The 27,058-nt window shown below is 42.0% G+C and overlaps 1 protein-coding gene across 1 annotated transcript; it reads left to right on the top strand.

Annotated features, from left to right (window-relative positions):
- The first annotated feature begins 9,539 nt into the window (after window positions 1–9,539).
- LOC149321628 (2'-5'-oligoadenylate synthase-like protein 2) lies at window positions 9,540–25,875 on the top strand. Its single transcript, XM_089525776.1, has 6 exons — window positions 9,540–9,733; window positions 12,489–12,777; window positions 15,239–15,423; window positions 18,414–18,655; window positions 23,894–24,038; window positions 24,936–25,875. Exons 1-6 carry the CDS (start codon window positions 9,566–9,568, stop codon window positions 24,981–24,983), a joined length of 1,077 nt encoding a protein of 358 aa, XP_089381902.1. The 5' UTR covers window positions 9,540–9,565; the 3' UTR covers window positions 24,984–25,875.
- The last annotated feature ends 1,183 nt before the right edge of the window (window positions 25,876–27,058 follow it).

Below are 27,058 nucleotides of genomic sequence, written 5' to 3'. Positions count from 1 at the left end.
AAATTCGTTTTGTTAGCTTTGGCCCAGCTTTCTAATCTATTAAGGTCATTTTGAATTTTGATCCTGTCTTCAGGGGTATTAGCTACTCCTCCTAATTTGGTGTCATAAGCAAATTTGCAAAGATGTTGAATAGCACTGGGCCCAGGACAGAACCCTGTAGGACCCCACTGGTCACTTCTCTCCAGGATGAAAAGGAACCATTGTTGAGCACCCTTTGGGTTTGGCCGGGTTTGAGTTGAAAGAAGAGGGTTTGCAGAGGATGGCTCCCAGATTTTTGGCTGAAGTATGTATCATGGGAGTCCTGCTGGGTCTCCTGGACATCAGTGCAGTGGGGGAATGGGCCCATGACTACGCTGTGGACATGCCAGCCACCATACCAGTGGCTTTACCAGAGGGGCAGCATGTCTTTACACATTTGTCCCCAATCCCTCCCCTGGGACAGTGCAGTGGGGGAATGGGGCCATGACTACGCTGTGGACATGCCAGCCACCATACCAGTGGCTTTACCAGAGGGGCAGCATGTCTTCACACATTTGTCCCCAATCCCCCCCCTGGGGGGGCCTTCTGCCTGGGTGGAGACATCTCCTCATTTGGCTCTGTGTGTCTTGTAAAAGGGAATGGAGGCCAAGCCTCGGCCACTGCACACATGGTCAGTTAACTGTTGGTAACACCTTCTGAGAACTTTGCTTTTCATCCTACATTCCTCAATTCTTCATTGATGGCCCTTGGCCTCATCTCTTTTGCCACCCTCTTGAACAGCTCAGTATTCCTGTGGTATTTCCAGAGTTTCTCCTGCAGGATGTTCTCTCCCTATATGGCTATGAAATCAGCTGTCTCTGCAGTGGACCAGGGAGCCTCTCTCCCTCTTTTTTCACAACTTTTCACAACTTGTAGATGCCACTGCCATCCTACCATGCATGGATGACAAGCACAATGAAGCAGGGCAATGGTGCACTCATGCACTTGTTCTGTGCTGAGCAATGGTACCAGCAGTTGTGTGGGGTGGCTCGGGAAGTGAAAGCAGAAAGTGAAAGATGTAATTGAAAGTTCCAGTGCAGGGACATCTGGCAGGGAAAGTGTCAGCATCCTGCCAGAACCAGGATGCAAACTCATGACTACTTCAGTACACCACCTGTGCCTTCCCACATGTGCGTCATGCTGCTTATACGCCAGTGTGATAATGCACACTTTTTGCATTTGGGTGAAGCAAAAGAGTTTATTATTGTTTTTAACCTGTCTCTGGCTGGCTGTCAAGCCTGAATTACAGTCAGGCCACAAATCCTTATATATGGGGATCTAACCCAATCCAGCAAGGAAAGAATTGGGGGAATTTTTTGGAACCAGCCTAGGTAAAGGGATCCTTACTTTTTTCTTTAATACTGTCTGTCTGTGTATCTTTCACTGTCCCTCTCTTTTTCTCTTAGTTTCTACCACTCCCTCTTTGCTCTCACTTCCTTGTGGTTGTGTTTGTATGTCTCCAAGTCATTTCCAGCTTAGGATGACCCTAGGACAACCACTACTTATGGTGACCCTAAGGTGACACCCTAAGTTGACTTGAAGGTACTCAACAACAAAAACAAGGAAGAGAAAGAGCAAAGACTTAGAAGATCAGGGTGTGATTCCCTGCTCAACCAGGAAATGGTTGGGCAAGTCAGATGCTTTCAACCTCAGGGAAGACAATGACAAACCGCCTCTGAACAAATCTTGCCAAGAAGACTCTATGTTTCACCTTACAGTCACCATAAGTTGGAAATGATTTAAAGGCACACAACAACAAACACAAAGGCAAACCTATCATAGGGTTTTTTTTTTGGGGGGGGGAGTGGCAAGTTTCATCAGAGGGGGTTTGAGACTGAATAAATCACAGTGCTTAACAGAAATGAAAAAGTGAAAGGAATTAAAAGGAAAGGGCAAGAAATAAAAACAAAGGTTTTTGCTGACGATGTGTTTTGGAGGAGCCTTTAATAAGTATTGGACCGCTGCAACATGAATTAAAGGAGTTTGGAAAAAACGCAGGATTAAGAATAAACTCAGCAAAGACGGTAATGATTACTAAAAATATGAATAAAGAGGAAGAAGAAAAGCTGGTAGAGAGATCAGGGTTTAAAGTGGAAAAACAAATCAAATATTTGGGTATAAAATTGACGAAGGATAATCTAAATTTATTTGATAATATCTATAAAGTATTATGGAGAACAATGAAAGAAAATTTGACTAGAAGGAGTAAATTGTACCTATCTTTATTAGGGAGAATTGCAGTCATAAAAATGAAGGTGATACCTAAATTAATGTTTCTGTTGCAAAATTTACCTGTAGAAATCAAAGACAAGCAGTTTCAGGAGTGGGAAAAGGATTTAAAACAGTTTGTGTGGATAGGTTCCAAACCTAGAATTAAATGGTCTGTTTTGAAAGAAACGAAAGAGAAAGGAGGTTATGCACTCCCAGATTTAAAGACCTACTATTGGGCTTGCAGCCTGGATTGGATCCAGGACTGGATTAAATTGGAAGATAAAGAGATCTTAAATTTGGAAAATGTGCAATTTTCCCCCAGCATGTCATAACATAGAACAAGGACTTTAATAATCACCCATTAAGGAAATCCCTCTTAAGTACATGGAATAAGATTTAAAAACTTTTCTATTTTAAAATCCCTAATTGGGTTTCTACTCAGGAAGCTTTTTTTGCCAGATGGTTAAATAATAATTATAATAGATGGCTTACCTATAAAAATAGCTTGAAGAAGGACCAACAAGGAAATATGGAATTAAAAACGAGAGAGGCTCACACAGAAGAGGGTTATGTATTGCAATGGTTCAATTTCTTCCAAATAAGAAATCAATATGAGATGGATAGGAAGACTAAAGGGATCGAGCCTGAATACAATGAATTAGATGTTATACTTTGGCACCCTGGAGGAAAAAAGATACCTAAATTTTATAAGCTACTGTTAAACAGAATATTGGAACAGGAGACTATAAAAGGATATATGATTAAATGGGCGCAAGATCTAGGTGATGAGATTAAATTAGAGGAATGGTACAAGGCGTGGAGGCAAACAAATAATTTTACGATTGTGCAGGAACCAAAAGAGAATTACCTTAAAATTATGAACAGGTGGTATTATACCCCCTGGAGATTAAAACAGATGTATAATTTAAAACAAGGAAATTGTTGGAGATGTGGCCATGAAAAAGGTAATCTAATGCACATTTGGTGGAATTGTAAAGAAATTCAAAAATTTTGGAAAATAGTACACAAAACCATCCACCAACTGTTTGGAATAAAATTTCCCCTGGATCCCAAATTGTATTTACTTAACATGACATCAATTTTAAAAACCCAAGATGAAAGACAACATTGGAGAATTCTACTCAATCTTATAACAGCAGCCAGAGTTGAAATTGCCAAATTATGGAAGTCAAATAAGCTCCCGACTTGGGAGGCCTGGATGCAGAAAGTAAATGATTACAGAGAGTGGGATAGAGTTTCGTGTAATGTTAGAAACTATAATAAGAAAAGAAGAAAAGAAGAATGGGATAAGGTAGTGATTTTATGGAAAAACAAGTGGGAATTAAATACAACATGTATTGAAGTCTGATGAGATGAAAATAAGGTGTGTAAGTAATGCTAGTTAACCTCTGTTTTATTCTGTGTCTTTTCTTTTTTCCCCTCCCGAGATATATATATATATATATATATATATATATATATATATATATATATATTCAACCAGCCCAGCAAGCCTGCAGTCTTAGTTTTATCTTTGACTCTTCTCTGTCGTGTATCCCTCAGATCGAGACCACAGCCAAGGCTTGTAGATTCTTTTTGTACAATATTGCCAAAATCCGACCATATCTCTCCGCCTCTACTGCCAAGATCCTGGTCCATGCCCTAGTGGTCTCACGACTTGATTACTGTAACATCCTCCTGGCTGGGCTTCCTCTTTCTCACCTCCATCCTTTAATTTCTGTCCAGCATTCAGCTGCACGCATTATCACTTCCACCCACCGCTCTGACCATATCTCTCCTTTGTTGGCATCCCTTCACTGGCTCCCCCTCCCTTTCCGCATTCAGTATAAGCTCCTGCTGTCGACAATTAAACCTCTATGGACTGGCCCCTCCTTACTTATCAGACCTTCTTTCTCCTCACCTTCCCACCAGGGCCCTCCATTCTGGTAGTCAAAGTCTGTTGTCTCAGCCCAGGATTTCCTCTGCCCCATCCCGGATTCGCCCCTTTTCACTTACTGCCCCTCACTCCTGGAACCTTCTTCCCCCACAAGCAAGAGCCATCACTTCTTTAACCAGCTTCAAAACGGAGTTGAAAACCATCCTGTTCAGAGAAGCCTTCCCAGGCATTGCATAATTGTCGCTTACTATTTGATGTTCTTTTGGTGCCTGTTTATCAAACCATTTCCTGTATTGCTATGTACCGTATATGCATTATCCTGCTTGAGAGTATGTATTTTCCCTGGAAAATGATTAACCATCCATTTTGAAGCCAAGCCCTCCCTCCAGTCCATCTGCCTTGGTCCAGGCCTTGGAGGTAGAGAGGAACTGCTGGACCTCTTACCCTTTCCCTCCACCACTCCCTTCTCCTTATGTGTCATGTCTTTCTAGATTGTAAGCCCGAGGGCAGGGATCCGTCTAACTAAAAAGATTGCATGTACAGCGCTGTGTAAATTTACAGCACTTCATAATAAAGGTTAATAATAAATAATAATAATATTGCTTTATATCTTGTGACTACCAATCGAATCTACAAAAGAATGTCTGAGGATTATCCCCGCCGAAAATGGGTAGAACAGGGAAGAAATAACAAATTTGCTGTTGTATAGGAAAATAGTATTTAAGTTGGCTGTATAAGCAATTGTAATACAAGGAACTTAAAGTCTGAACGGAATTTTTTTTAAAGGACCTATGTTTAGGTTCTTTTTTTCTGTTTCTCTCCTTAAAGTAAGATTGGATGCATAAATGTATAATTAGAGGAGAGAAAAATGGAATAGCGATGTGATATTGGGAATTTTACAACGGTATGTAAGCAGGGTAACATACTTAAATGGAAGAAGCGAAAGTCCTCGAAGTCCTGAGTCATGAAGGATGTCCTTTTTATTTTTGAGTCAAAGAAGTGAAGAAGTAAAGAAGAAGAGGGGGATTAAACGGATGTGATGATGTACAAATATTTTAATTTGTTGTAAGATGTATTTTTTCTTCTTTCTTGAAATTGAATAAAAATTATTAAACACACAGTGCTTCTATTGCACTTTAACTGCTCTGGCTGCCTTATGTTGCATTCTGGGGCTTGTAGTTCAGTGAGGCCTAAGAGCTCCATGGCTGAGAATTCTAAATGCACCTCCTTAAACGGCAAATCCCAGAATGCAACAGGAGGCAGCCAGAGCAGTTGAAGTAGAATAGCAGCACTATAAGAGTGTAATGTGGTAATCTTGTGAGAGACTATGGCTTGCCCAAAGTCACCACATGGGTTTACATAGCTGAGCTGGGATGTGAACCCTGGTCTCCAGAGTCATAGTCCAATGCTCTAACCACTACACCACACTGGCTCTGTCTATTACACCTTTTCTCCCCTCCCTTTCCACCTTGCCCTCTTTTTCTGTCACTTTCTGTCACCCCTTCGCTCTCATCTTCTGCTATTGTCTTTCTACCCTGTCCAGAGGGATGCTAAGGGAGCTTACAGTTGTAAACTGCTTAGGCACTGCTAGTTCAGTATGAAGTGGTATATAAATGAAGCTGTTTGTTTGTTTTGCTTTAGCCAGATGTCTGCTCTTTCCACAAAGGCTGCAGGAAGCCTCCCAAGAAGGCAATGGCAAACTCCGGCTGAGAAATCTTGCCAAGAAAACCCAGGGATGTCGCCGTTACTCAGAAATGACTTGGAGGCACACAGCAACAGCAACAACAACAAACAAACAAACACTGCTTGTTGAGGGTATTCTAAGAAAAAGGAAGGAAGACAAGCACAAAAGAGTGTATTGGAAAGTGGGCTTTATTTGACTTTTTAATTGATATATTTTAAAGAATATAGTATATGAGTGTATTTTAATGGTTTTATAGTGTTGTATCTTAACTTGGTTTGATGTGTTTTCTTTTTAAAGTGTATTTTGTATTTTAACATGTGTACCCTGACTGGAGCCTTGAGGAGAGGCAGGAAAGAAATAAAATTTGTTGTTGTTGTTTCTCTCCTGCCATTTTCCCAATTTAGGACTCAAGGTGGTTTACAACAGATTAAAAAGCACCGTTAAAAAAACAACACAAGCGATACAAAAGTAAAAACCAGATTAAATACCGTATTTTCCGGCGTATAAGACGACTGGCATATAAGACGACCCCCAACTTTTCCAGTTAAAATATAGAGATTGGGATGTACTCACCGTATAAGACTACCCCTCTTCCGACACACACCAAATAAAAATTTAAAAAACATCAGATTTGATTTCAATATGATAATTTAAATTCAAATGCTTATGACATGCAGGTCCTTAGCAGGAAACCTTGTTGTATACAAAGGCTGCTTGGATTGGTCAGCTCTCCCTGCCTGCCCAGTGCCCCCTGTCTCCAAGACTATCAGAGCGGTAGCTGTTTTCATACAATCGCCGCATATGGCAGGGATGCGGCCGCGGCCGTTTTTGAGCTCCCCCCACCATATGTGGCGACTGCAGATTCTCCAGTCCAGCTCGGACATTTCAGCACCTGCCCTATAATATGACACCCGGCATATAAGATGACCCTCAACTTTTGAGAAGATTTTCCTGGGTTAAAAAGTAGTCTTATAGCCAGAAAATACAGTAATCAAAAAATTTAAAAATGAATGAGTCTTAGAGCAAATCAAGCTGTAGAGATCTCGTAGCACCTTTGAGACTAACTGAAAGAAAGAAGTTGGCAGCATGAGCTTTCATAGACTTTAGTCTACTTCACCAGATGCATTTAGTCTTATTTAAATAACTGAAGGCATGTCATACTGAGGATGGAGGAAGTCTGTTTTCTGCTGCTGCGGAGATTAGAAAATGGAACAATGGATGGAAGCTACATGGAAAGAGATTCCACCTCAACATTAGGAGGAACTTCCTGACAGTAAGTGCTGTTTGACAGGGGAGGACACTCCCTTAGAGAGTGGAGTCTTCTTCCTTGGAGGTCTTTAAGGAGAGGCTGGATGGCCATCTTAACTTGGTTTGATGTGTTTTCTTTTTAAAGTGTATTTTGTATTTTAACATGTGTACCCTGACTGGAGCCTTGAGGAGAGGCAGGAAAGAAATAAAATTTGTTGTTGTTTCTATCCTGCCATTTTCCCAATTTAGGACTCAAGGTGGTTTACAACAGATTAAAAAGCACCGTTAAAAAAAATACACAAGTGATACAAAAGTAAAAACCAGATTAAATACCGTATTTTCCGGAGTATAAGACGACTGGCATATAAGATGGCTCCGCTCCGCCGCATCGTTAGATTCTTTTAAGAAAAACTTAAAAACGCATTTATTCCGGTTGGCATTCCCACCTTAGTTAATTTTTCTTTTCTCTGTCCCTTGTTTTTTCTTTTGACCCCGGACCATTGTAAATCGATTTCTTCCATCTTCTGCCCTTGACATATGTGTTTTATACTGATTCCTGTTCCCATTCCTCATAGTAATGTTTTTAATTTTTATATTGTAATTGTTTTTATTCTGTACTGTAATGTTTTAATTCCTTGTAAGCCGCCTTGATCATTTTTATGGAAAGGTGGGGTAAAAATAAAAAATATTATTATTATTATTATTATCTGTCAGGGATGCTTTGATTGAAATTTCCTGCATGGCAGAATGGGATTGGACTGGATGGCCCTTGGGGTCTCTTCCAACTCTATGATTCTATATGACTCTTTACAAAAGGCCCTGCTGTTCTCTCAAGTCAGAGGCAGGAGACAGGCAGAGGGACTTAGCCAAGGAAGCCGGGCTCCTCAGGACTCCAAGTGGATGGCCAGGGCTGGGGGGGGGGGTGTATTTCATACCCAGGGTGGATAGGTAGGTGAAGGTGGCCTCACAGCAAACCAAGTCAAATAAGCAGAAGCCTTGCGAGGAGAAAGTTCTTTCCCTTTTGCCAACCCCTTTCCGCAGCTATTAGTCACCTCTCTCTCTCTCTCTCTCTCTCTTTCATGTGTGACATGGAACCCTTCTAGTTGCTATCAAAACAGGGCAGTTGATGGAGTTTGTCATCCCACACCTGGGGTTGGAAACATGGGATGGGGGCGAGACTCTCCAGCATCATCTCCAAGGCCAGTCTTTCCCAAGTCTCTGTCTGCACAGAGGCAGGGGAGGTGGACTTGAACCCAGAACCTACTGGAGACAAAACTGCTTGACTGCTGTGCTCTATCCCTCCCTTTGCCCTTTGCCACTCCCTGGCCTTCCCTAAAGGCAAATTGCCTTTAAGTTTCGTTTCTAGCTTTCTGGAGAAAGCGAAACTTGAGAGGCCTTTCCGCAAGTCTGGGATTGTTTTTAAGGAGGACTTAAAGTCCTCGAGGGCTGGCCCAAGTAGGCCTTAAAAAAAGCTAAGCCTTCATCTTCTTGTTCCCCTGCTTTCATTTGAGGATCCCAGGACAGTGTGTGTGTGTGTGTATTATAATAACACTTCTAATCATGACACTTTCTTGTTGCCAAGCTTTCCTCTGACAAAGGAGTCTTGGTCCCAAAGCCAGTCCTGTCCAGAGCAGCCCATGTGTTGACATCGATGGGTCTAGAGTCAGTTGGGATGAAGCCAAGGAGCCCCTTCATTTCCATGGCTCTGCTGGAAATCAGGCAAGGGCTGAAAGGCTACCCTCCCTCTAGGTGAGGAGCTCCTTCTGGTTTCCTCAGAGGATTTCTGCCTCATCCTTCACTTTCTTTTCTGTCCAGTCTCTGGCACAGGACCGCCTGGGTAAATGCTCTCAAATGTTTCTCAGTCTCTAGAAATTGTTCCCCATTTTAAGATGGTGCTTTCTTGGAGAGACAAATCTGCGATGTGATATCTATCTAGTTGTTGTTGTTGTTAACTGCTCTACAGTTGACCTCAACACATGGTGACCCTGTGGATGAAGCACCTCCAAGACCCCCTTATCCTCCACTGGTCTGCTCAAATCTTGTAGATTCAGGTCCCTCACCTCCCTGCTTTGAGTCCGTCCATCTGGCCTGTGGTCTTCCTCTCTTCCTACTGCCTTCTACCTTCCCTGGCATTATGGTCTATTCAAATAATTCATACATTCTCATCATGTGTTTTAAGTATGACAGCTTCAGTTTAGTCATCTCGGCTTCCAGGGATCTGTTCTGGGACTCATTTGTTTGTCTTTTTATCTGTTCACTGCATCCCCAGCCCTCTCTTCCAGCCCCACAGCTCCTGAACTGGTTTTCTGTATATCCTCTTTCTTCACTGTCCAGCTCTCACATCCCTCCCTGGTAATGGGGAATATGATGGCTTGGAGAATTAAAGGTTTCCACCTTAAGAGCCTGAGTCCCAACTCAGTGAAGGAGGAACCAATAAATAGGGCTAAGCAGAGGAGAGATTTGGCACTTGAGCAGCAACAGGGGATCGGGAGTGCCAGAGAGCAGAGATGGAGTTGTTGTACGAAACCCCCTCCAACAAACTTGATGCCTACATTACCAAATATCTCCTGCCCAGCAAGGAGTTCCAGGAGAATGTCCAGGATGCTGTCCACCGGATCTGCTCTTTCCTGAAGGAGAGGTGCTCCATGGATGCCAGGGTTATCAAGACCGTCAAGGTGAGCTTGGCCTCCTCTTCCCTCAGGCTAGAGCCAGGTGGCCTCTTGAGCAGAAGACTTCTGGCAGAAAAAAAACACACTGGATCAGCTGAAGAAACAATGGCAGGGTAGATGAGCTAATTCTTTTTCTCAACCTGTGGGTCTTTAGGAGCCGAACAACCCTTTCACAGGGGTCACCTAAGACCATTGGTAAACACATATTTCCAATGGTCTTAGGAACTGAGACCATTGGTTGGGGGTCACCACAACATGAGGAACTGTATTAAAGGATTGCAGCATTAGGAAGGTTGAGAACCACTGTTCTAGATCAAGGGAAGTAATCATGCCACTCTATTCTGCTTTGGTCAGGTCTCAGCTGGAATACTGGAATAATGGATGCAAGATACAGGAAAAGAGATTCCACCTAAATATTAGGAACTACTTCCTGACAGTAAAACACAGGCATATTTTGGGCAGTCAGATAGTGTTTGACAGTGGAACACAGTCCCTCAGAGAATGGTGGAGTCTCCTTCTTTGGAGGTATCCACAGTTTCTTTATCCATGGATTCAATGGATATATATTGTTAGCTGACCTCGAGTGGGCTCTGACTCATGGCAACCCTGTGGTTGAGACATCTCCAAGAATCCCTATCCTCCACTGCCTTGCCCAGAACTTGCAAGCCCTTGTCCATACCCCCCCATCGAGTTATCCATCTGGTCTGTGGTCTTCCTCTCCTTCTTCTACCCTCTACCTTTCCTAGCATTTTATTGTTTTTTTGCAGTGACTCATGCCTTCTCATTATGTGCCCAAAGTACAATAGTCTCAATTTGATCATCTTAGCTTCCAAGAAGAGCCCTGGTCTGGCCTGTTCAAGAACCCATTTGCTTGTCTTCTTGGCTGTCCACAGTAGCCTAAGTACTCTTCTCCATCACCACATTTCAAATGAGTTGATTTTTTTTCTGTCTGCTTCCTTCACTGTCGAGCTCTCGCACCCATACATGGTAACTGGGAATACAATGACCTGAACGATTCTGACTTTAGTGCTCAGTTGTATGTCTTTGCTCTTCAGTATCTTTTTCAGTTTTTTTTCATAGCTGCTCTTCTCATTCCTAGTCTTTTTTTAATTTTTTATTTCTTGACTGCAGTCTCCATTTTGGTCAATGCTTGATCCTAGATATGGGAATTCTTTAACTATTTCAATTTCCTCAGTGTCTAGACTGGCCACTTCTGTGGTCATTATTTTTGGGTTTTTTATGTTCAGCATCAGACCTGCCTTTGCACTTTGATCTTTGACCTTCTTTATTAACATTTCCAGTTGCTGGATGTCTTCTGATAATATTATGGTGTCATCCACATATCTTAGGCTATTAATGTTCCTTCCTCCTGTCTTAACGCCTCCTTTTTCTTATTCTAATTCTGCTTTTCATATGACGTTTTTAGCATATAAGTTAAACAAGCAGGGTGATCGGATGCAGCCTTGCTTGATCTCTTTGCCTATTGGGAACCACTTGTTTCTCCAGATTTTGTTCTGATGGTGGCCTACTGGCCCTGGTACAAATTCCTCACCAGGACGATGTGGCACCCCCATGTCTTTGAGTGCGTTCCATAGCTATTCATGATCTATATAGTCAAATGCTTTGCTGTAGTCTAGGAAACACATACTGATTCTTTTTCAGAATTCTTTGGCAAGCTTCATTAACCATCATATGTTTGCAATGTGGTTCCTAGTGCCCCTTCTTTTCCTGAATCCTGCTTGCACTTCTGGAATGTCTCTCTCCATGTATGATTGGAGTCTATGCTGCAGAATTTTGAGCAGTATTTTGCTTGCATGTGAGATTAGTGAGATTATATTGTTTTATAGTTGCTGCAGTCTTTTGTATCTCCGTTCTTGTGGTCTTGTATGTATATAGGGCTAACTCTTTGTTTTTCATATTTGTTGGCTACTCTAAAGTTGCATCTGTCTGTGGGCACGGTAGCAGTTCAATTGGGATATCATCTGTTCCTGGTGATTTATTTTTCCCCCATTTCTTTTATTGCAGATTCCACTTCTTAGAATTTGGGATTTGTCTTCACATGGCTCCTCATTCCAAATGTAATTCATTTCCTCATTTCTTTTGTATAACTATTCTGTGTATTCCCTCCAGCATCTTTTTATTTCTTTTTGTTCCTGTATTTTGTTCTTTTTTTCTCCATAGAGCGTCCCAGCCCTTAGTTTGAATTTGGTTTTAATTTTTCAGATTTTTTGGGTAGAGGTCTCTCTTTCTTCCCTTTTTATTGTTGTCTTCTATTTCTCTGCACTGATTATTGTAGTATTTTCCCTTATCCCTGAAGGTCAGATGTTGCACAGTTGTGGTCATACTATCTATCTTATCTATCTATATAAACTCTAAAAAGCAAATCTTGATTTTGCCATTTTATATAAAGGACACCATTTTAATATTAATTGTATTTAATGAGACGTAAACTTCTACAGATTTTGGTATCCATGGGGTGGAGGGGTCCTGGAAACAAACCCCAGCAGATACCAAGGGCCCACTGTATCTGGTTTTGAAAAGCAGGACTTTTAAAGTTAAATAGGACAAGAGGAACATGCAACCTATTTTAAAAATGAATCACCTCTCCTGGAGGCTTTCAAATATTTTTGCCATAATAACAGGAATCTGGAAGAATCAAAGTCCCGTCCCCCCCCCCCCCCACAGCCCTGTGGATGGCACACGCACAATGAGGGCTTCACTTTGTAGTTCCCTGCAATAACTATACCCTTCTTCTTTGCAGGGGGGCTCTGCAGGAAAAGGGACAACCTTGGATGACAACTCAGATGCTGATCTGGTTATTTTCCTCAGCTGTTTCTCCAGTTACCAGGATCAGGCACAAAAACGTGCCTCTGTGATCAGTATCATTGAGCAGAATCTGTTCCGGTGCCACAGGAGCCTGGCCTTCAATGTTGATATCCTGCCCCCACAAGTAAAAGGTGAAGGACGACGCTCACTCTCTCTCACCATGCAATCAAGGAAGAAGAAGGAAGCTGTTGAGGTGGACATTCTTCCAGCATTTGATGTTTTAGGTGAGAGACCTGACCTTCATTATAGGTACCATAAACAGAAATTTTCTCTGATTTCAGTAGCTATGCAGAGTATGCCCAGAACGTGGAGGAGAGGCCACCAGAGAATGCCAAAGGTCTCCAGGTGGGAAGGAGATAAGAGAAGACTTCCGCCTGGAGCCCTGGAGAATTTCCACTGCCAGTCAGAGCTGGCAGTGCTGGGCTACATTAATGGACCTCCCAACTCAGCGTAAAGCAACTTTTTATGTTTTTGTATTCACTCGGTGCTTGGGTTGTGGCAAGCTGAATGAATACAAATAATTATCTACCAGGAAATACCATGTATATATAAAACCACTAGCTAAGCTGACTGGTTGGATTTTCTAACCTACAACTCTTTTTACATTGAATCTGTCCCAAGATCGTAGTAGTGCCATGTTCAGCTAATCTCAGCCAAGACATCCAAGCACGGTCTCATGGTCATTTTCTTTTGAAATACACTATGAGTGTTGTCATTGTGATTATCATTTATGCTGACTAGACATCTTGGTCAGTATCCTATTTGTGGCAAGCTGTTAGGTCCAAAACACACTGCAGAAATAATCTGGTTTGGGATTGCTTTAACTGCTCTGGCTCAATGCTAGGGAATTCTGGGAACTGTAGTTTTGTGAGACATTTGGTCTTCTCTGTCAGAGAGCTCTAGTGCCACAATAAACTACAATTCCCAAGATTCCCTAGCACTGAGCCAGGACAGTTAAAGCAGTCTCAAACTGAATCATAGAGTTGGAAGAGACCGCAAAGGCCATCCAGTCCAACCCCCTGCCATACAGAAACTCTCAATCAAAGCATCCCTGACAGATGGCCATCCAGCCTCTGTTTAAAGACCTCCAAGGAAGGAGACTCCACTACACTCCAAGGGAGTGTGTTCCACTGTCAAACAGCCCTTACTGTCAGGAAGTTCCTCCTAATGTTGAGGTGGAATCTCTTTTGTTGTAGCTTGCATCCATTGTTTCGGGTCCTAGTCTCTGGAGCAGCTGAAAACAAGTCAGCTCCCCCCTCAGTATGACATCTCTTCAAGTATTTAAACAGGGCTATCATATCACTTCTTAACCTTCGCTTCTCCTGGCTAAACATCCCCAGCTCCTTAAGTCGTTCCTCATAGGACATGGTTTCCGAACCTTTCACCATTTTAGTCGCCCTCCTTTGGACACGTTCCAGTTTTTCAACATCTTTTTTAAATTGTGGTGCCCAGAACCGGACACAATGCCCAGAACTGGATTATTTCTGCAGTGTATTTTGGACCTTGATGAAACAAATACTTTCATGACTGCACAAACTGAAGCGTAGTGGGAGTGGTAGCAGGAGCAAGGAAGGAAGTTGTCTGTGAGTCACCTATTTGATGAATCATGGCTTTGGAGTTCTTCAAGGCAGAAGCACTGTGGGAGGGGCAGCTTGAAAAATCACCTAACCCAGTAAAGTAAGTCACCTCCTTTTCTTTCATTGGTAATGGTGTCTTCCTACCTTTTTTCCTTGCAGCTCTGCCACAACTATGAGAGTTGTATAACTCTGACCAATCTTCTAAAATAGAGATGTCTCATAGCAATTAGTACACTTCCTTTCAGTTTGATAGATTCCTAGATTTCAAGATACAGATCATTTATCATTTCCTCAAGCCCACCTCCATAAGGGCAGATTGAGCAAGAATTTCAAAGTTTTAAAAAAATCAGTTTCCCAAAGCTTTGGAAGAAGGAGCAGCCTATGTAATTAAGAGCCCCCCAATGAAGATTTCTCTGAAGATGCCAGCCACAGCTCCTGGCAAAACGTCAGGAATAAAATCTTCTAGAACATGGCTTCATAGCCCGAAAAACTATGGATGCTCGCCATGAAAGCCTTTGACTTCACATTTCCACAACGACTTCATAACTGCCTGAAATACATTTTAAAAACCTTTATCCTCTAACACAAAAAAGAAAGAAGTGATTAGATAACAGAAAAGTAGTGCAACAATGTTGTTTATCACTTTCCCAGAGAATAAATAGCTGTGTTGAAAAGAAAAGGAAAACACTCAGAACCTACCTTGTTATTCTGAACCATACATTTACTGCTGCCAATAACCTAGCAAAGGCAACAAAACCAGCTCCTCTGCTCTGAAGTGGCCTTTTCTCTCCCTTTTGTCTGGCCAAGAAGGCAGCTGGTGAAATGCTTTTCTGTCCTCCTGCCTGCCATTGCCAGTGCTGGGCCACCGCAGCTGCTGAAATCTCTGCACATAATGCAGCCTGTTTACAACAAAGATGGGGAACACTGGTTCCCCAGGTGTTTTGATCCACAGCTCCCATTGTCTTTTACCATTGACCATGATAGTGTTGATGGGACTTGAAGACCAATCCAGCTGGAGGGCCAGCAGTTTCCCAGATCTGCCTGAGAGGAAAGGACACAGTACAAAAGTCTTATGATAACCCACATTCAATCTCTCTTCCCACTCCAGGACAGATAACTCTGTCATACAAGCCACCTCCTCAAGTCTACATAGCTCTCATCCAGGCAGGTGGAAAGCCTGGTGAGTTCAATACTTCTTTCACGGAACTGCAGAGGAATTTTGTGAAGCACTGCCCAGCCAAAGTCAAGGGTCTGCTTCGTCTAGTCAAACACTGGTACAAGGAGTGCAAGAAGGTGAGCTCTTCCTTCTCTTTGGATTACAGCAAGGACAGTAAGGTTTCCAGGTCTCTGCTTTGGTCTCTGACCCCTTTTCCCTCTTCCCTGTCAACAGCTGTGGTGGCTTTCATATCAGTGGGTGGTGAATCAGCTCTGGTTTTTAGTTTAAACTGTACAAGAGCTAACCAGGCTGGAGAACCAATTTGGGAGTAAGGCTCACTACTGTGGATAACTTTTTAAAAGTCTGGACTAAAACTTGAAGCAGATCCACTTCATCCACAGACATGGAGGCTGTTGGCCACAAGTGCCTCCTGCTCCCTTGATCTGCTGCCATTTGGCCTCTTAGACTTGCCATACCAGAGATCAGATCCCATGCTGGTCCTCTCCTTTCCCTGTCTTCACAGGTGGGAGCAAGGGCCAAACTTTTTGCCTACATGCACTACTAGCAATGCTGCCTGTGGATCCGGGAGCTTTTTGGAGACTGGGTTCCTACATCATGTTGGTAGAATATAACACTTTCTCAGTGTAGTTCCAGCCTTTCTGCTTCTGCCCCATCACAACTGATATTTTCAGTGCTTGATCGTGCCCAAATGGCAATTAGTGTTCTAGAGAGGATAGAGTTGACTGCTCAATGTACATTTGCTGTTCTGCAGCTGTGAGTACAGAGATATCATCCATCTTCATCTCCATTACACACATGCACACCCTTCATGTCCTCTCCCTTCTCCTGACTGCAGAGCCACAGCTGGATGCTGCCCAAGCGTTTTCCTCCTTCCTCCAGCTACTAATTGGCTCTGAGGGCATGGCTGTAAGGATACTTTTTCAAACTTTGTACTTGTGCCTCAGGACTTTGAGAGATTAGCAATAGCAATAGCAAGTACATTTCTATACCACTTATTACTGTACTTAAACACTCCCTAAGCAGTTTACAACTGTAAGCTAATTGCCCCCAACAAGCTGGGTACTCAATTTAGCAACCTCAGAAGGAGGCCAGGCTGAGTCGACCCTGAACCCCTGGCTGGGATTGAAGTAACAACCTTTTGATTTGTGAGTGAGTGGTTGCAGTACAGGCATTTAACCAGGGATTCTGTTCACTCCCATTGAGGGATGTGTATTATTCAAGAAGAGAGAGTGCCTTTTTAAATGTTTGCACACCAATTGTGAAATAATTATGTTGACAATGGGGCTCAACAGACCACCCCGAAAGAGTGGGCTAGAGCTGCCTGTTTTTGCTGCTGAGGGGTGCCTCACGACTTCCCTCCACACCAAAAAGAACTCGCTAAAAGTGGGTTCTTTTTGCTGTGCACAATGAACACCATGAGTGCGCTATTGGTGCACTGTCATGCAGCGATGACACAAGCACGGCGCCATAACGTGCGGACGCTGCACTGCGCTTGCATTATCATGGCACCCCCCATGTGGATGGGGCTTCGCCATGATGGTGCCACCGTGCAGTAGGGCTCGGGCCCATGTGGTTGCTCCACACTCCTGAACCCTAAAATAATCCCCAGACTGCCGCTTTCCGGCAGTCTGTACCGGGCCAATGTCACATTTTCAGCATTAAGGAAATGTTATCCTAAAATTTCAAGTTAAAGCACAAGCTGCTTTTCAAGTATGATCCAAAACATATTCCAGAAATAATCCAGTTTGAGAATATTTTAACTGCCCTGGCTGGATGCTAGGTAATTCTGGGAATGGTAGTTTTGTGAGACATTTAGCCTTCTCTGTCAAAGAACTCTGGTGCCACGATAAACTACAATTCCCAGGATTGCCTAGCACTGAGCCAGGACAGTTAAAACAGGGTCAAACTGGATTATTTCTGCAGTGTGTTTTGCACCCATGTCATTCTATTGTTTTATATAAATGTCATTTTATATGATTTTTTAATACTGTTTGTCAGGAATTGGGATATGTCCAGGAATTCCCGTCCTCATGCATTGAATAAGTATTACATGGAATGATTTTTCTTGTGTAACTGATGCTGGCGAAACATCAGGAAGAAAATCTTCTAGAACATGGCCACATAGCCCGAAAAACCCACAAAAAACTATGATCACTATTTATTTTTATTGCACACAGCTTACTAATTGAGTAAGCACAGAGGAATGTGAAATTTGCTATCCCTGTAAAACCATACTATTATAAGGATTGTATTTCCTCTCTGTAGCCCAGGGTGATTTGGATATTACATTCATACACACATGTTACCATTTGGTCCTGAAGTTCAGAGGAAATTAACAGCTTGTAGAGCCTCAAAAAAGTTGGTTTGGGACATTACAGCTCCCAGAAACACCAAGCCAGGAATCTGGGGGACTCTGGGAGCTGTGTTCCAAAACATTACTTTTTCTTTTTTCTTTTTGAAAATTTTTATTAAATTTTAAAAACATTACACATTCATAAAAAACCATGACAGATATTACCAAAGGAAATTTTTCCACATCATACATCAACTCATACATTACACAAACATATATTCCAGACTTACTCATCTTACCCACATTCTTACAAATTGTCAATCTGGTTATTCTAATTGTTCTAATTGACGATGATGGTCATCTCCTACTTCCTCTCTCTGTTCCATCTACTCAATACCTTCCCTTATTTACTTCCTCTACAAATACCCACTCTTCGCCCTCTCTCTCTTCCTCCTCTCTGTTCTCATGCCTTTATTGAATTTCCAGATCTTCCCATTCACCTTCAAACACGTTTACTCTTCACCTCACTTACTCTTCCCAGTTCATTTACTCTGACCTTCAATCACTTTCTTATATTCACAAAACATTACTTTTTAAAACTCTTTCGTCAAAGTGTAATGTCCTCTTTACAATGTCATGGACACAGAGTCAGTAGCCTGGCAAATAAATGGAGGCATTTTCATACATGCACAGAAAATTCTGTGTAGAGATATAAAATAATGTGCCATGATCACTAGGACAGAGGTGGATGTAGGACAAGGATCTACAGTCTCCTCTGACTTAACTGATTTTGGTCCTCCTCTTTTAAAACAGGGCCTGAGAGAGAGAGATCCATCAGTATCCCTTCCACCCAAGTTTGCCTTGGAACTGCTGGCCATCTATGCTTGGGAAGAAGGGACTGGTCGAAAAGAGCAGTTCAGCACAGCAGAAGGGTTTTGCACAGTGATGAAACTCCTGGTTCAGTATAAAGAGCTCTGTATCTATTGGACAGAGTACTACAGCCTCGAGGAGCCCACAATAGGGGCACATGTAAAAGAACACCTGAAGGGACAACGGTAAGAATGCTTGCTTTCTCTTGTTGATCTTCCTTACAGATACTTCTGTCAGCATGGCCAGAGACACCACCAGTCTTTCTTTCTCTCTATTTTTAAAGATACAGTACCTCTGATTTCCTCTTCAGCACACTTGTACAGCCTCCAAGTGCCAGCACGCATAGTTAATTCATTTGCAAAAGCTGCATTTTGATACATGAAGTCAGCATCTCCCACTAGGCCAAAGAAGCACAACTTGAGAATAAGGTCAGAGATAGTTCTGACTTGTGGGCCATGGGTAACTCAGTAGAATTAGTTTCTGTGTCAGGACTAGCATAGAGGGCTTTTCAGCCAGAGGCCGAAAGCAAATTAGCATTCCAGCACTTGCAGGGATGGCTGGTGGCTTCCATGGAAATTACGCAGAAACTCTCCAAGGTGTTGAACCTTAGCCACAGAATAGGTTTCTTTAACGTTTCGGCTAAACCGCTGAGTGTGTTCACTGCTTCACTAGCATAGAAGCCACCAGCCCCTCCTGCTGCTCCTCCCTACACACTTCCATATATATAAGCCTGGTCAGACTGCCAGTTGAACCTTCTATGGAAACAGCAGGACAGCATCCTCCTGAGGAGAACCTGGAAAGTTTACCTTTTGAGGGCTCCAGCTCCTGAATCACCCAGCCAGCATGACCAGTGGTCCCTTAATGAGGACAGTAGCCTAGTTTATGCAATGCAATAGTCCCACAGCCCATACAGCTTTGTTCCTCCAACCTTTTATGGTTATTCCCAGCAACCTAAGGTGACCTTCCCACTCTTCAGCCCTCATCTGCCTCCTGGTGGTACTAAAATTTGTAAATAGTTGTTGTCTAATCCTCCAGAGTAAACGTGCCCAAGACTTCTGTCTCAGCATAATATGGTGGGAAGGGTCTTTTACTAGACACTTGTAGAGCTACATTTCCTGAAGAATACTTCTCAAGCCACAAGTGGCCCTTGAGCAAGGATGTTTGCCAGCAGTAAAGGAAGCCAGAGAGCCATCCTTCCCTCTTTTGTAATCTCCCTTTTTCCCGTTGCCTTCTGCCACCTCTCCTTTTGCTTACTTTCTGCCACTTCTTTTCTCTCATGTTCTGCCATTACCACCTTTTCTCCTGCATTTTGCCATCATTTCCTCTCTCAATGTCTATTTGCTCTCTCTCTGTCTCACTCATTATTCCTCCTTTTTTCTCTTGGTTTCTTCCACTCCCTCATTGTTCTACGTACCTACTACACTCTTTTCTCTCTCCTACTGCCTCTCCCTCTCTGCTTCTCTGTTTCTTTCGCTTTCTGTTACCTCTTCTGCAGTGTTGCCAACAAGCCTCGGAGATAATTCCCGGAAATGTTTGTCCAAAACCCACTGAATCCCCCCACATCACACGGAATATTCAGTCACAATTCCCGGAAAATTCCCATAATGTTAAAATGGTGGATGTTTTGCAAATAAACGTAAACATAATTGAATAAAAATAATTGTAACTTATTTCAACTCTCAAAATCACCATTGAACCAAACAAAGAATCTTTTAGTCCTTTTAAGATATTTATTTTGACATGAAGGGGGTTCAGGAAGCTTTGTACCAAATAGAAACGTGTTTGGCTGCAACCGCACTGCAGAAACAAATCCAGTTTGACACCCTTTTAATTGCCATGGCTCAGTGCTAGGGAATCCTGGGAATTCTAGTTTTCAGAGACATTTAACCTTCTCTCTCAGTAAACTCTGGTGTGACAACAAACTACAATTCCCAGGATTTCATAGCAGTGGGCCATGGCAGTAAAAACGGTATGAAACTGGGTTGTCTTTGGAGTGAAGATGCAGCCTGAGTTAGGTCCAAGACACACTGCAGAAATAAACCAGTTCAAGACCACTTTAGGTGTCCTGGCTCAGTGCTATGGAACCCTGGGAATTGTCTCTGGAGTCTGGAGTGAAGATGCAGCCTGAGTTGGGTCCAAGACACACTGCAGAAATAATCCAGTTTGAGACTGCTTTAACTGCCCTGGCTCAATGCTAGGGAACCCTGGGAAGTGTAGTTTTGTGAGACATTGAGCCTTCTTTATCAAAAAGAGCTCTGGTGCCACAACAAACTACAATTTCCAGGATTCCCTAGCACTGAGCCAGGAGAGTTAAAGCGGTCACAAACTGGATTATTTCTGCAGTGTGTTTTGGACCTTAGTTATTAAAAATGCTCAAGGTCCAATCCATACTGCAGAAATAATCCAGTTTGAGACCGCTTTAACTGCCCTGGCTCAGTGCTAGGGAACTCTGGGAATTGTAGTTTTGTGAGAAAGAGCTCTGGTGCCACAATGAACTACAATTCCCATGCATCTGAGGAAATACGCTTAAGTCTAGGAAAGCTCATGCTGCCAACTTTTCTTTCAGTGAGACTCAAAGGTGCTACAAGATCTCTCTATCATCATCACCATTATTATTATTATCATTATTATTATCATTATTAAATCCAAATGCAGCTGAAGAAGTGGACTTAAACTGGCAACACTGATATCCTGTAGACTCATTCTCTGGGGCTGTGATCTGGAAGCGTGGAGGCAATTCCCTTGTCAAACCAGGGAATCCTGGGAATTGTAGTTTGTTGTGACATGTTGAGACACTGCTTTTACCGGCAGCCAGGGCTCCATGCATGAAATTCTGGGCTTGGTGGTTTGTTGTGCCCAGAATCCCATCATCGCAGGGAGCCTTGCAGTTAGAAGCAGTGCCAAACTGGATTATTTCTGCAGTATGGATGGACGAAAAAGAGAGCCACAAAACAAAATTCTTGGAAGACAGGGCAGCAGGGATGCCAACTTACCAGGTGCTCTGCCCATGCTCAGAGGCATATTTAATCACTAACACACACACACACACACACTCAGGGACATCACATTCACATGATCACACAGCAGCCACTTTGCTTTCCCCTGGAGCCTGAGAATGCCTGAGGGGGGGGGGGGGCAATCACTGTCCTCTCTCTGATTGGCTGAAAACTGTTAGTATGATTCCTCCAAACGGTTGGTTGGTTTGCTCTTGCTCGGTCCTCGCTCTCTCAGAGGGAGTCATTGATGTTTATCACACTATGCTCTTAAAGAGGTACTATTCCAGTGTGACTCCTCTAGCTGCCTCCTGTTGCATGCTGGGATTGGCAGTTTTAAGGAGGGGTATTTAGAATTCTCAGGCAGAGAAGTTCAGCTCCTTAAAACTGCCAATCCCAGCATGCAACAGGAGGCTGCTAGAGGAGTCACACTGGAATAGTAGCTCTTTAAGAGCATAGTGTGATAAACATCATTGAGAGAGAGAGAGAGAGAGAGAGAGAGAGAGTTTTTTCTCCAGCCCTCTCTCTGATTGGCTGAAAACTGTTACACTCCAGCAGGCTGGAGCTGAAAGGGCCAAAGTCACGGAAAAGGCACCGAATTAGAGCCAGGCGCGAAAATCACACGAAAAGCTCTGAAAAGTCCCCGTTTTCGCGTGAAAGTCGCGAAATTGGCAACACTGCTCTTCTGTCTCATCTTCTGCCACACCTGCTTCTTTGCTGTTTTCTGTCACTCAGAGGTGTTACTGGAGAGGGGTTGAGGGTGCAGGCCACACCAGGTGATACTAAGGGGTGGTGGTAACACCACTGCTCCCTAAACATCTGTTCTTTGGTAGAAATGGGCTGTGGCATTTGCTTGCATCCCTTTAAAACATTGAAGAGACAGTCTGAGTAGGGGCGAGGATCAGTGGGAAGAGAAAAGGTTTTTTAAAAAAAATAAATTTAAATTTTTTAAAAATGCTTAATTTTTTTCAACTTTTAATTGAAAATATTTTAAAACATTCAGTTTTACCAAATTTTCACTGGCCTCAGGCTGGGAGGCTAATGCAAAAGAGGATTAGTGTCTGCTAATTTTGCTATTTTGATTAGTGTCTGCTAATAGTCTTTGCTATTCCTCAGCAAATGCAAATGGGAAACCATTCAGAGGCAGGGGCTTTCCCAGCAGATAATGATCACCAATTAGCAGACATTAATCCTCTTTTGTATTAGCCTCCCAGCCTGAAGCCAGCTATCAATACAGAACAATACACATGCAAATCAGTCCTGCATTCCCAGGCTCACACAGTATATATACACCCAACTTTTTCCAGGCAAAGCATTCTCTGAAGATGCCAGCCACAGATGCTGGTGAAACATCAGGAAGAAAAATTTCTAGAACATGGCCACATAGCCCGAAAAACTCACAAAAAAGCCATGGATGCCAGCCATGAAAGCCTTTGACTTCAATAAGTTTTTACCTGACAGAGCACCTCTCTAGGAATCATCCAGAGACACCGACTATAGAATTGCATTGGAGTTGCTACAAATTCCTAGTGGAGTGCTCGCTCTAGGAATTTCTAGGTCCTTCAGTGTGACTTTTGGTTAAAGTTGGCCATAGAGTTGCCCTGGAGGACCTAGATATTCTTAGCAAGAACATATTAATAAAATCCGTGAATAATCAAATATGAAAAAGTCAAAACCGCAAATGTGGAGGGACAAGTGTAAATACATTTAAACCATGCATATTATATTGTAATTTAAAGGTATAGTTTTAATTTTGCCAGTTGTTTATGTCACAATTATTGGTATTACATTCAGCGATATATGGGAATTACAATTTATAAGTAACTTTAATATTAAAAATTACTATGGATTCTGCATGGTGTGGTATGGGAGAAGATGAGTTACCACATCAAGTGACACCAGCCCTAGTGATGCCACTGCTGCCTATCCAGAGGGCTACTGACAGAGGTACAAACTGCTTTTGCCAGACTTCTGGTCTTTTAAAAAAGAGTTACTAAGACTACCCAGTGATCAATTCGCCTTTAGGTACCCTTTTATCAGAATTGACTTGCTGGCATACAACAACAGAAGGCTGATTTGGAGGCCCCCTGAGAAAAAGGAAGAAAGACAAACATAAAACAGTGTATTAGAAAGTGGGTTTTATTTGGAATGTGTAGGAGTTCTTTTGTTGTTGTCCTGCCTTTTTCTCAATTCAGGACACAATGTTACAGGTTACAATAATTTTTTTAAAAAATATTAAAAATCCACAAAAGTTAAAATGAGATTAAACAATCAAAAGTATTTTTTTTTTGTTGGAGTCATCAATCCATAGCATGTTTAACTCTCTTATAATCAGAAAATTAATTGCGTATTCCTTCATGGTTATTTTTCTGTTAGTTTACATACCCTGAAATATTTCTTCATAAAACTAATGTATGTTTTTGTTCATAGTCCTGTGATCATGGATCCAGCAGATCCAACAGCAAATGTAGCCCGGGGAAAAGGTTGGGATTGGTTCTCTATGGAAGCATCCTTTTGCCTAACAAGGCAGTGCTGCAAAAAAGGCAGTGAGCCTGTGACCTCCTGGAATGTGCAGGTACTGTTGACACAAGTGGGGCTCCTACTGGTATTCAGATTAGAAAACATACAAGGTAGACATGAGTTTGGGTCATTTTCTCATGTAATGTTTCAAACTCTCCAACTGATTGTTCAGAAATTTCAATGCAATGTGCACACATATCTTGACATTGTCCCCCGAGCATAGTTTTAGAATGGTTCACATGTGCAGGCTTTCACTTGCTCATCTTTTAAACTTTGTTAGCCACCCCGATTGTTCTCAGAGGGGCGGGATGCAAATAAATTTTATTATTATTATTATTATTATTATTATTATTATCGCCACATGAAATTTGTGAACCAGAGTCATATTTACATGAAGAATTTGCTTTGGGAGAATTGCATGAATAAACTGTCCCTTAGGGTTGAATCATCACTGATTCAGAGTTACTGGAAATAAGTAAAGGAAATACAGTCAGCCCTTTCTATCTGCAGGCTTGTCATCTGTGGATTGGAGCAGCCCCACCACATTCTCTCTAATGGCAATGCAGTCACACAGCTATTCCAATGCTGCCACGCACATGTCATGCAATCACTGAGAGGAATGGGACTTGAGGTCCCATGATTTTTGGCATCCACTTGATTCATAGCCTGCTCTTCTTCATAGGAGCCTGGGGCCTAAAAACCATACATTTAGAACCTCAAATATCTCTCTTTCACACTGTACAATTATACCACTTTCATACCACTTTAACTGCCATGGCTGCATCTTACAGAATTCTGGGTTTTGGATGCAGAAGATTGCAACCTAGGGATAGATTTGATGAAATCTGCTTGTTCTATCTTTTTTAGCATTTTTGTCCATAAGTTATCTGAGTCTTTCCACTTTAAAATATCAAATGCTGTTCAGCATTTAAGCCAACTTTTTTTCTTCCAGCCGGCCAAGAAATTTGCAGAAGATCAAAATTGGTGTGTTCTCCTATGAAACTGTTCTGGACCTGAAAAACAAGAATGAAGCATGTACAAATATACTTGTGAATCAGCAGCACCTAACTTACAATGTTAGTGAACTAAATGATCAAAATATACTCACTGCTTACAATATTAGGAGTAAAGACACTGTCTAGCTTCTTTCTAGACTTGAGGTAGTCCTACATCCTTTTGAATCATATATCTCTAAATTGTGCTTTTATAGCAGGGGAGAAGACACTGTGGGCTTCAGCTCCCATAATTCCTCATCGCCTATGAAGCTGGGTAGGGCTGATGGAACTAAGAGGCCAAACATGTCTGGAGGACCACAGTTGTCCACTGGTGCTTTACACAGAATTACAGCCAGAATGTTTGGAGTTTCCCAAACTTCTATAGTTTTAGCATAGTTTTTCAGTAGCACTGCTGTTTGTTTTAGATATTACATTTGAGCATTAAAAATGTCTACTACACTAACAAATTATAACAATTACAATACACTTGGCAAGAAAAGCCAACAATCTCAGCCATATAATTTCCCATCAACATGGTCAAAACTGGGCAGGTGACAGTACAACCCAATGTGTGGATTCAAGGGAACTTACTCCTTTATATATTGGAACTGCAGTTGAAAAATCGGTAATGGCAATTTTTGCAAATTATATCTTACAAGATATTAAAGATAGGTTGCAGAATATGTACTGTTCAAATATTCTGTAAACCTTAACCAAAATTCAGTAAAAGTTAATGTCAGAGATTTTTTCACCCACTTCGACATTTCTCCATTTCTACTCCTTATGAATTTTTTTGTCATAAATTCCCTTAATATTTGCTTCCCACTGTACAGTTGGCATCTGTGCAATATTTTTTGCTCTTAATAGGCTGATTAAGAACCATCTTTTTGGTAATTTCATAGCTGAAAAAGAACCTAATAAAATCTGCATCAAAAATTTTCTGAGTGTTCATGGCCATAACTTATTTGAAAGTTTGAGGGTAGTGTGTTTCCAACCATAAAGTACATTTGTTCCATAAATCCAATTTAGCTGGGAAGGTGTAAGGGACTGACTATCAAGGTCATTTGTTGCTTAAAAGATGATTCCTTCTCCCATTCCACATATGACGCCAACAGAAATAGTATCTGAATCTTACTTCATCAGTGACAACAGGGGTGCATTCACACGACACATGTTTAGTGCTATTATTTCACTTGAACTGCCATTCTTCCATCCTATGACATTCTGGAATCGGCAGTTTAGGCAGGAAATTTCGGGATTCAGCCAGTGAACCCCTGTAGAGCCTCAGAAAACTATAACACTTAGGATTCCATAAGATTGAACCATAGCAGTTAAAGTGGAATCATAGCACTATAAGTGTTTGGTGTAAATGGTCCCCAGATGTTCTTCACGTCACTACACCTTAAGATAGCTTAGAGCAGATAGGACTGGCACTGTTTCACAGCCCTTTCTTCCTAACATTTCATGAGTATGCCTAGCAACTTGCTGTTATTATTTGAACCAATTCATTTTGATATTGGCCAGTTCTATCAGTACAGTATATGTTTTGAATGTAATCCCTTCCATTCAAGACTAATCCATCCATTTTAGATCATTCCTTCATCATGCTATTTCAATACAATTTAACAGTAGTCTTTATTATATTGCAAACATTGGACAGGATCTAGAAAAATACTTTGAATAATATAATCAACGACACTATCACCACAGAAACACTGTGGCTTAAAACCAACTGCAAATCCCTACCAGAATGGATCCATTGAATCTACTGCTGAATGACGAATCAATACATACATTTCATTGCTTCAATGAGTTTATTCTGGGTGAGACTAGCAACTGGATACAGGCATGTGATATCACATTAACATATGAGACTCTTCAGCTTTGCTCAGCAAAGAAATCACTCCAAAGAACTAAAGCTGATGTCTGGAGTGTATCTGTTCTGAATCATAGCCCCTCAGGTGGTAGTGTTAACCAATAATCTCATTTTATAGCTGTCAGAGCTAACAAAGTCTGCTGTATTGCATATCCCTTTTCTTGCATTCCAGCCTTGGGCTGTCTCAAACCATGCTTGGCCTAC

The sequence above is a fragment of the Sceloporus occidentalis genome, unplaced genomic scaffold (genome assembly GCF_023333645.1).
Source record: "Sceloporus occidentalis isolate IW3139 unplaced genomic scaffold, rSceOcc1.0.p SCAF_1, whole genome shotgun sequence".
Classification (NCBI taxonomy): Eukaryota; Metazoa; Chordata; class Lepidosauria; order Squamata; family Phrynosomatidae; genus Sceloporus; species Sceloporus occidentalis.
This window is presented reverse-complemented; position numbering and strand designations above follow the sequence as displayed.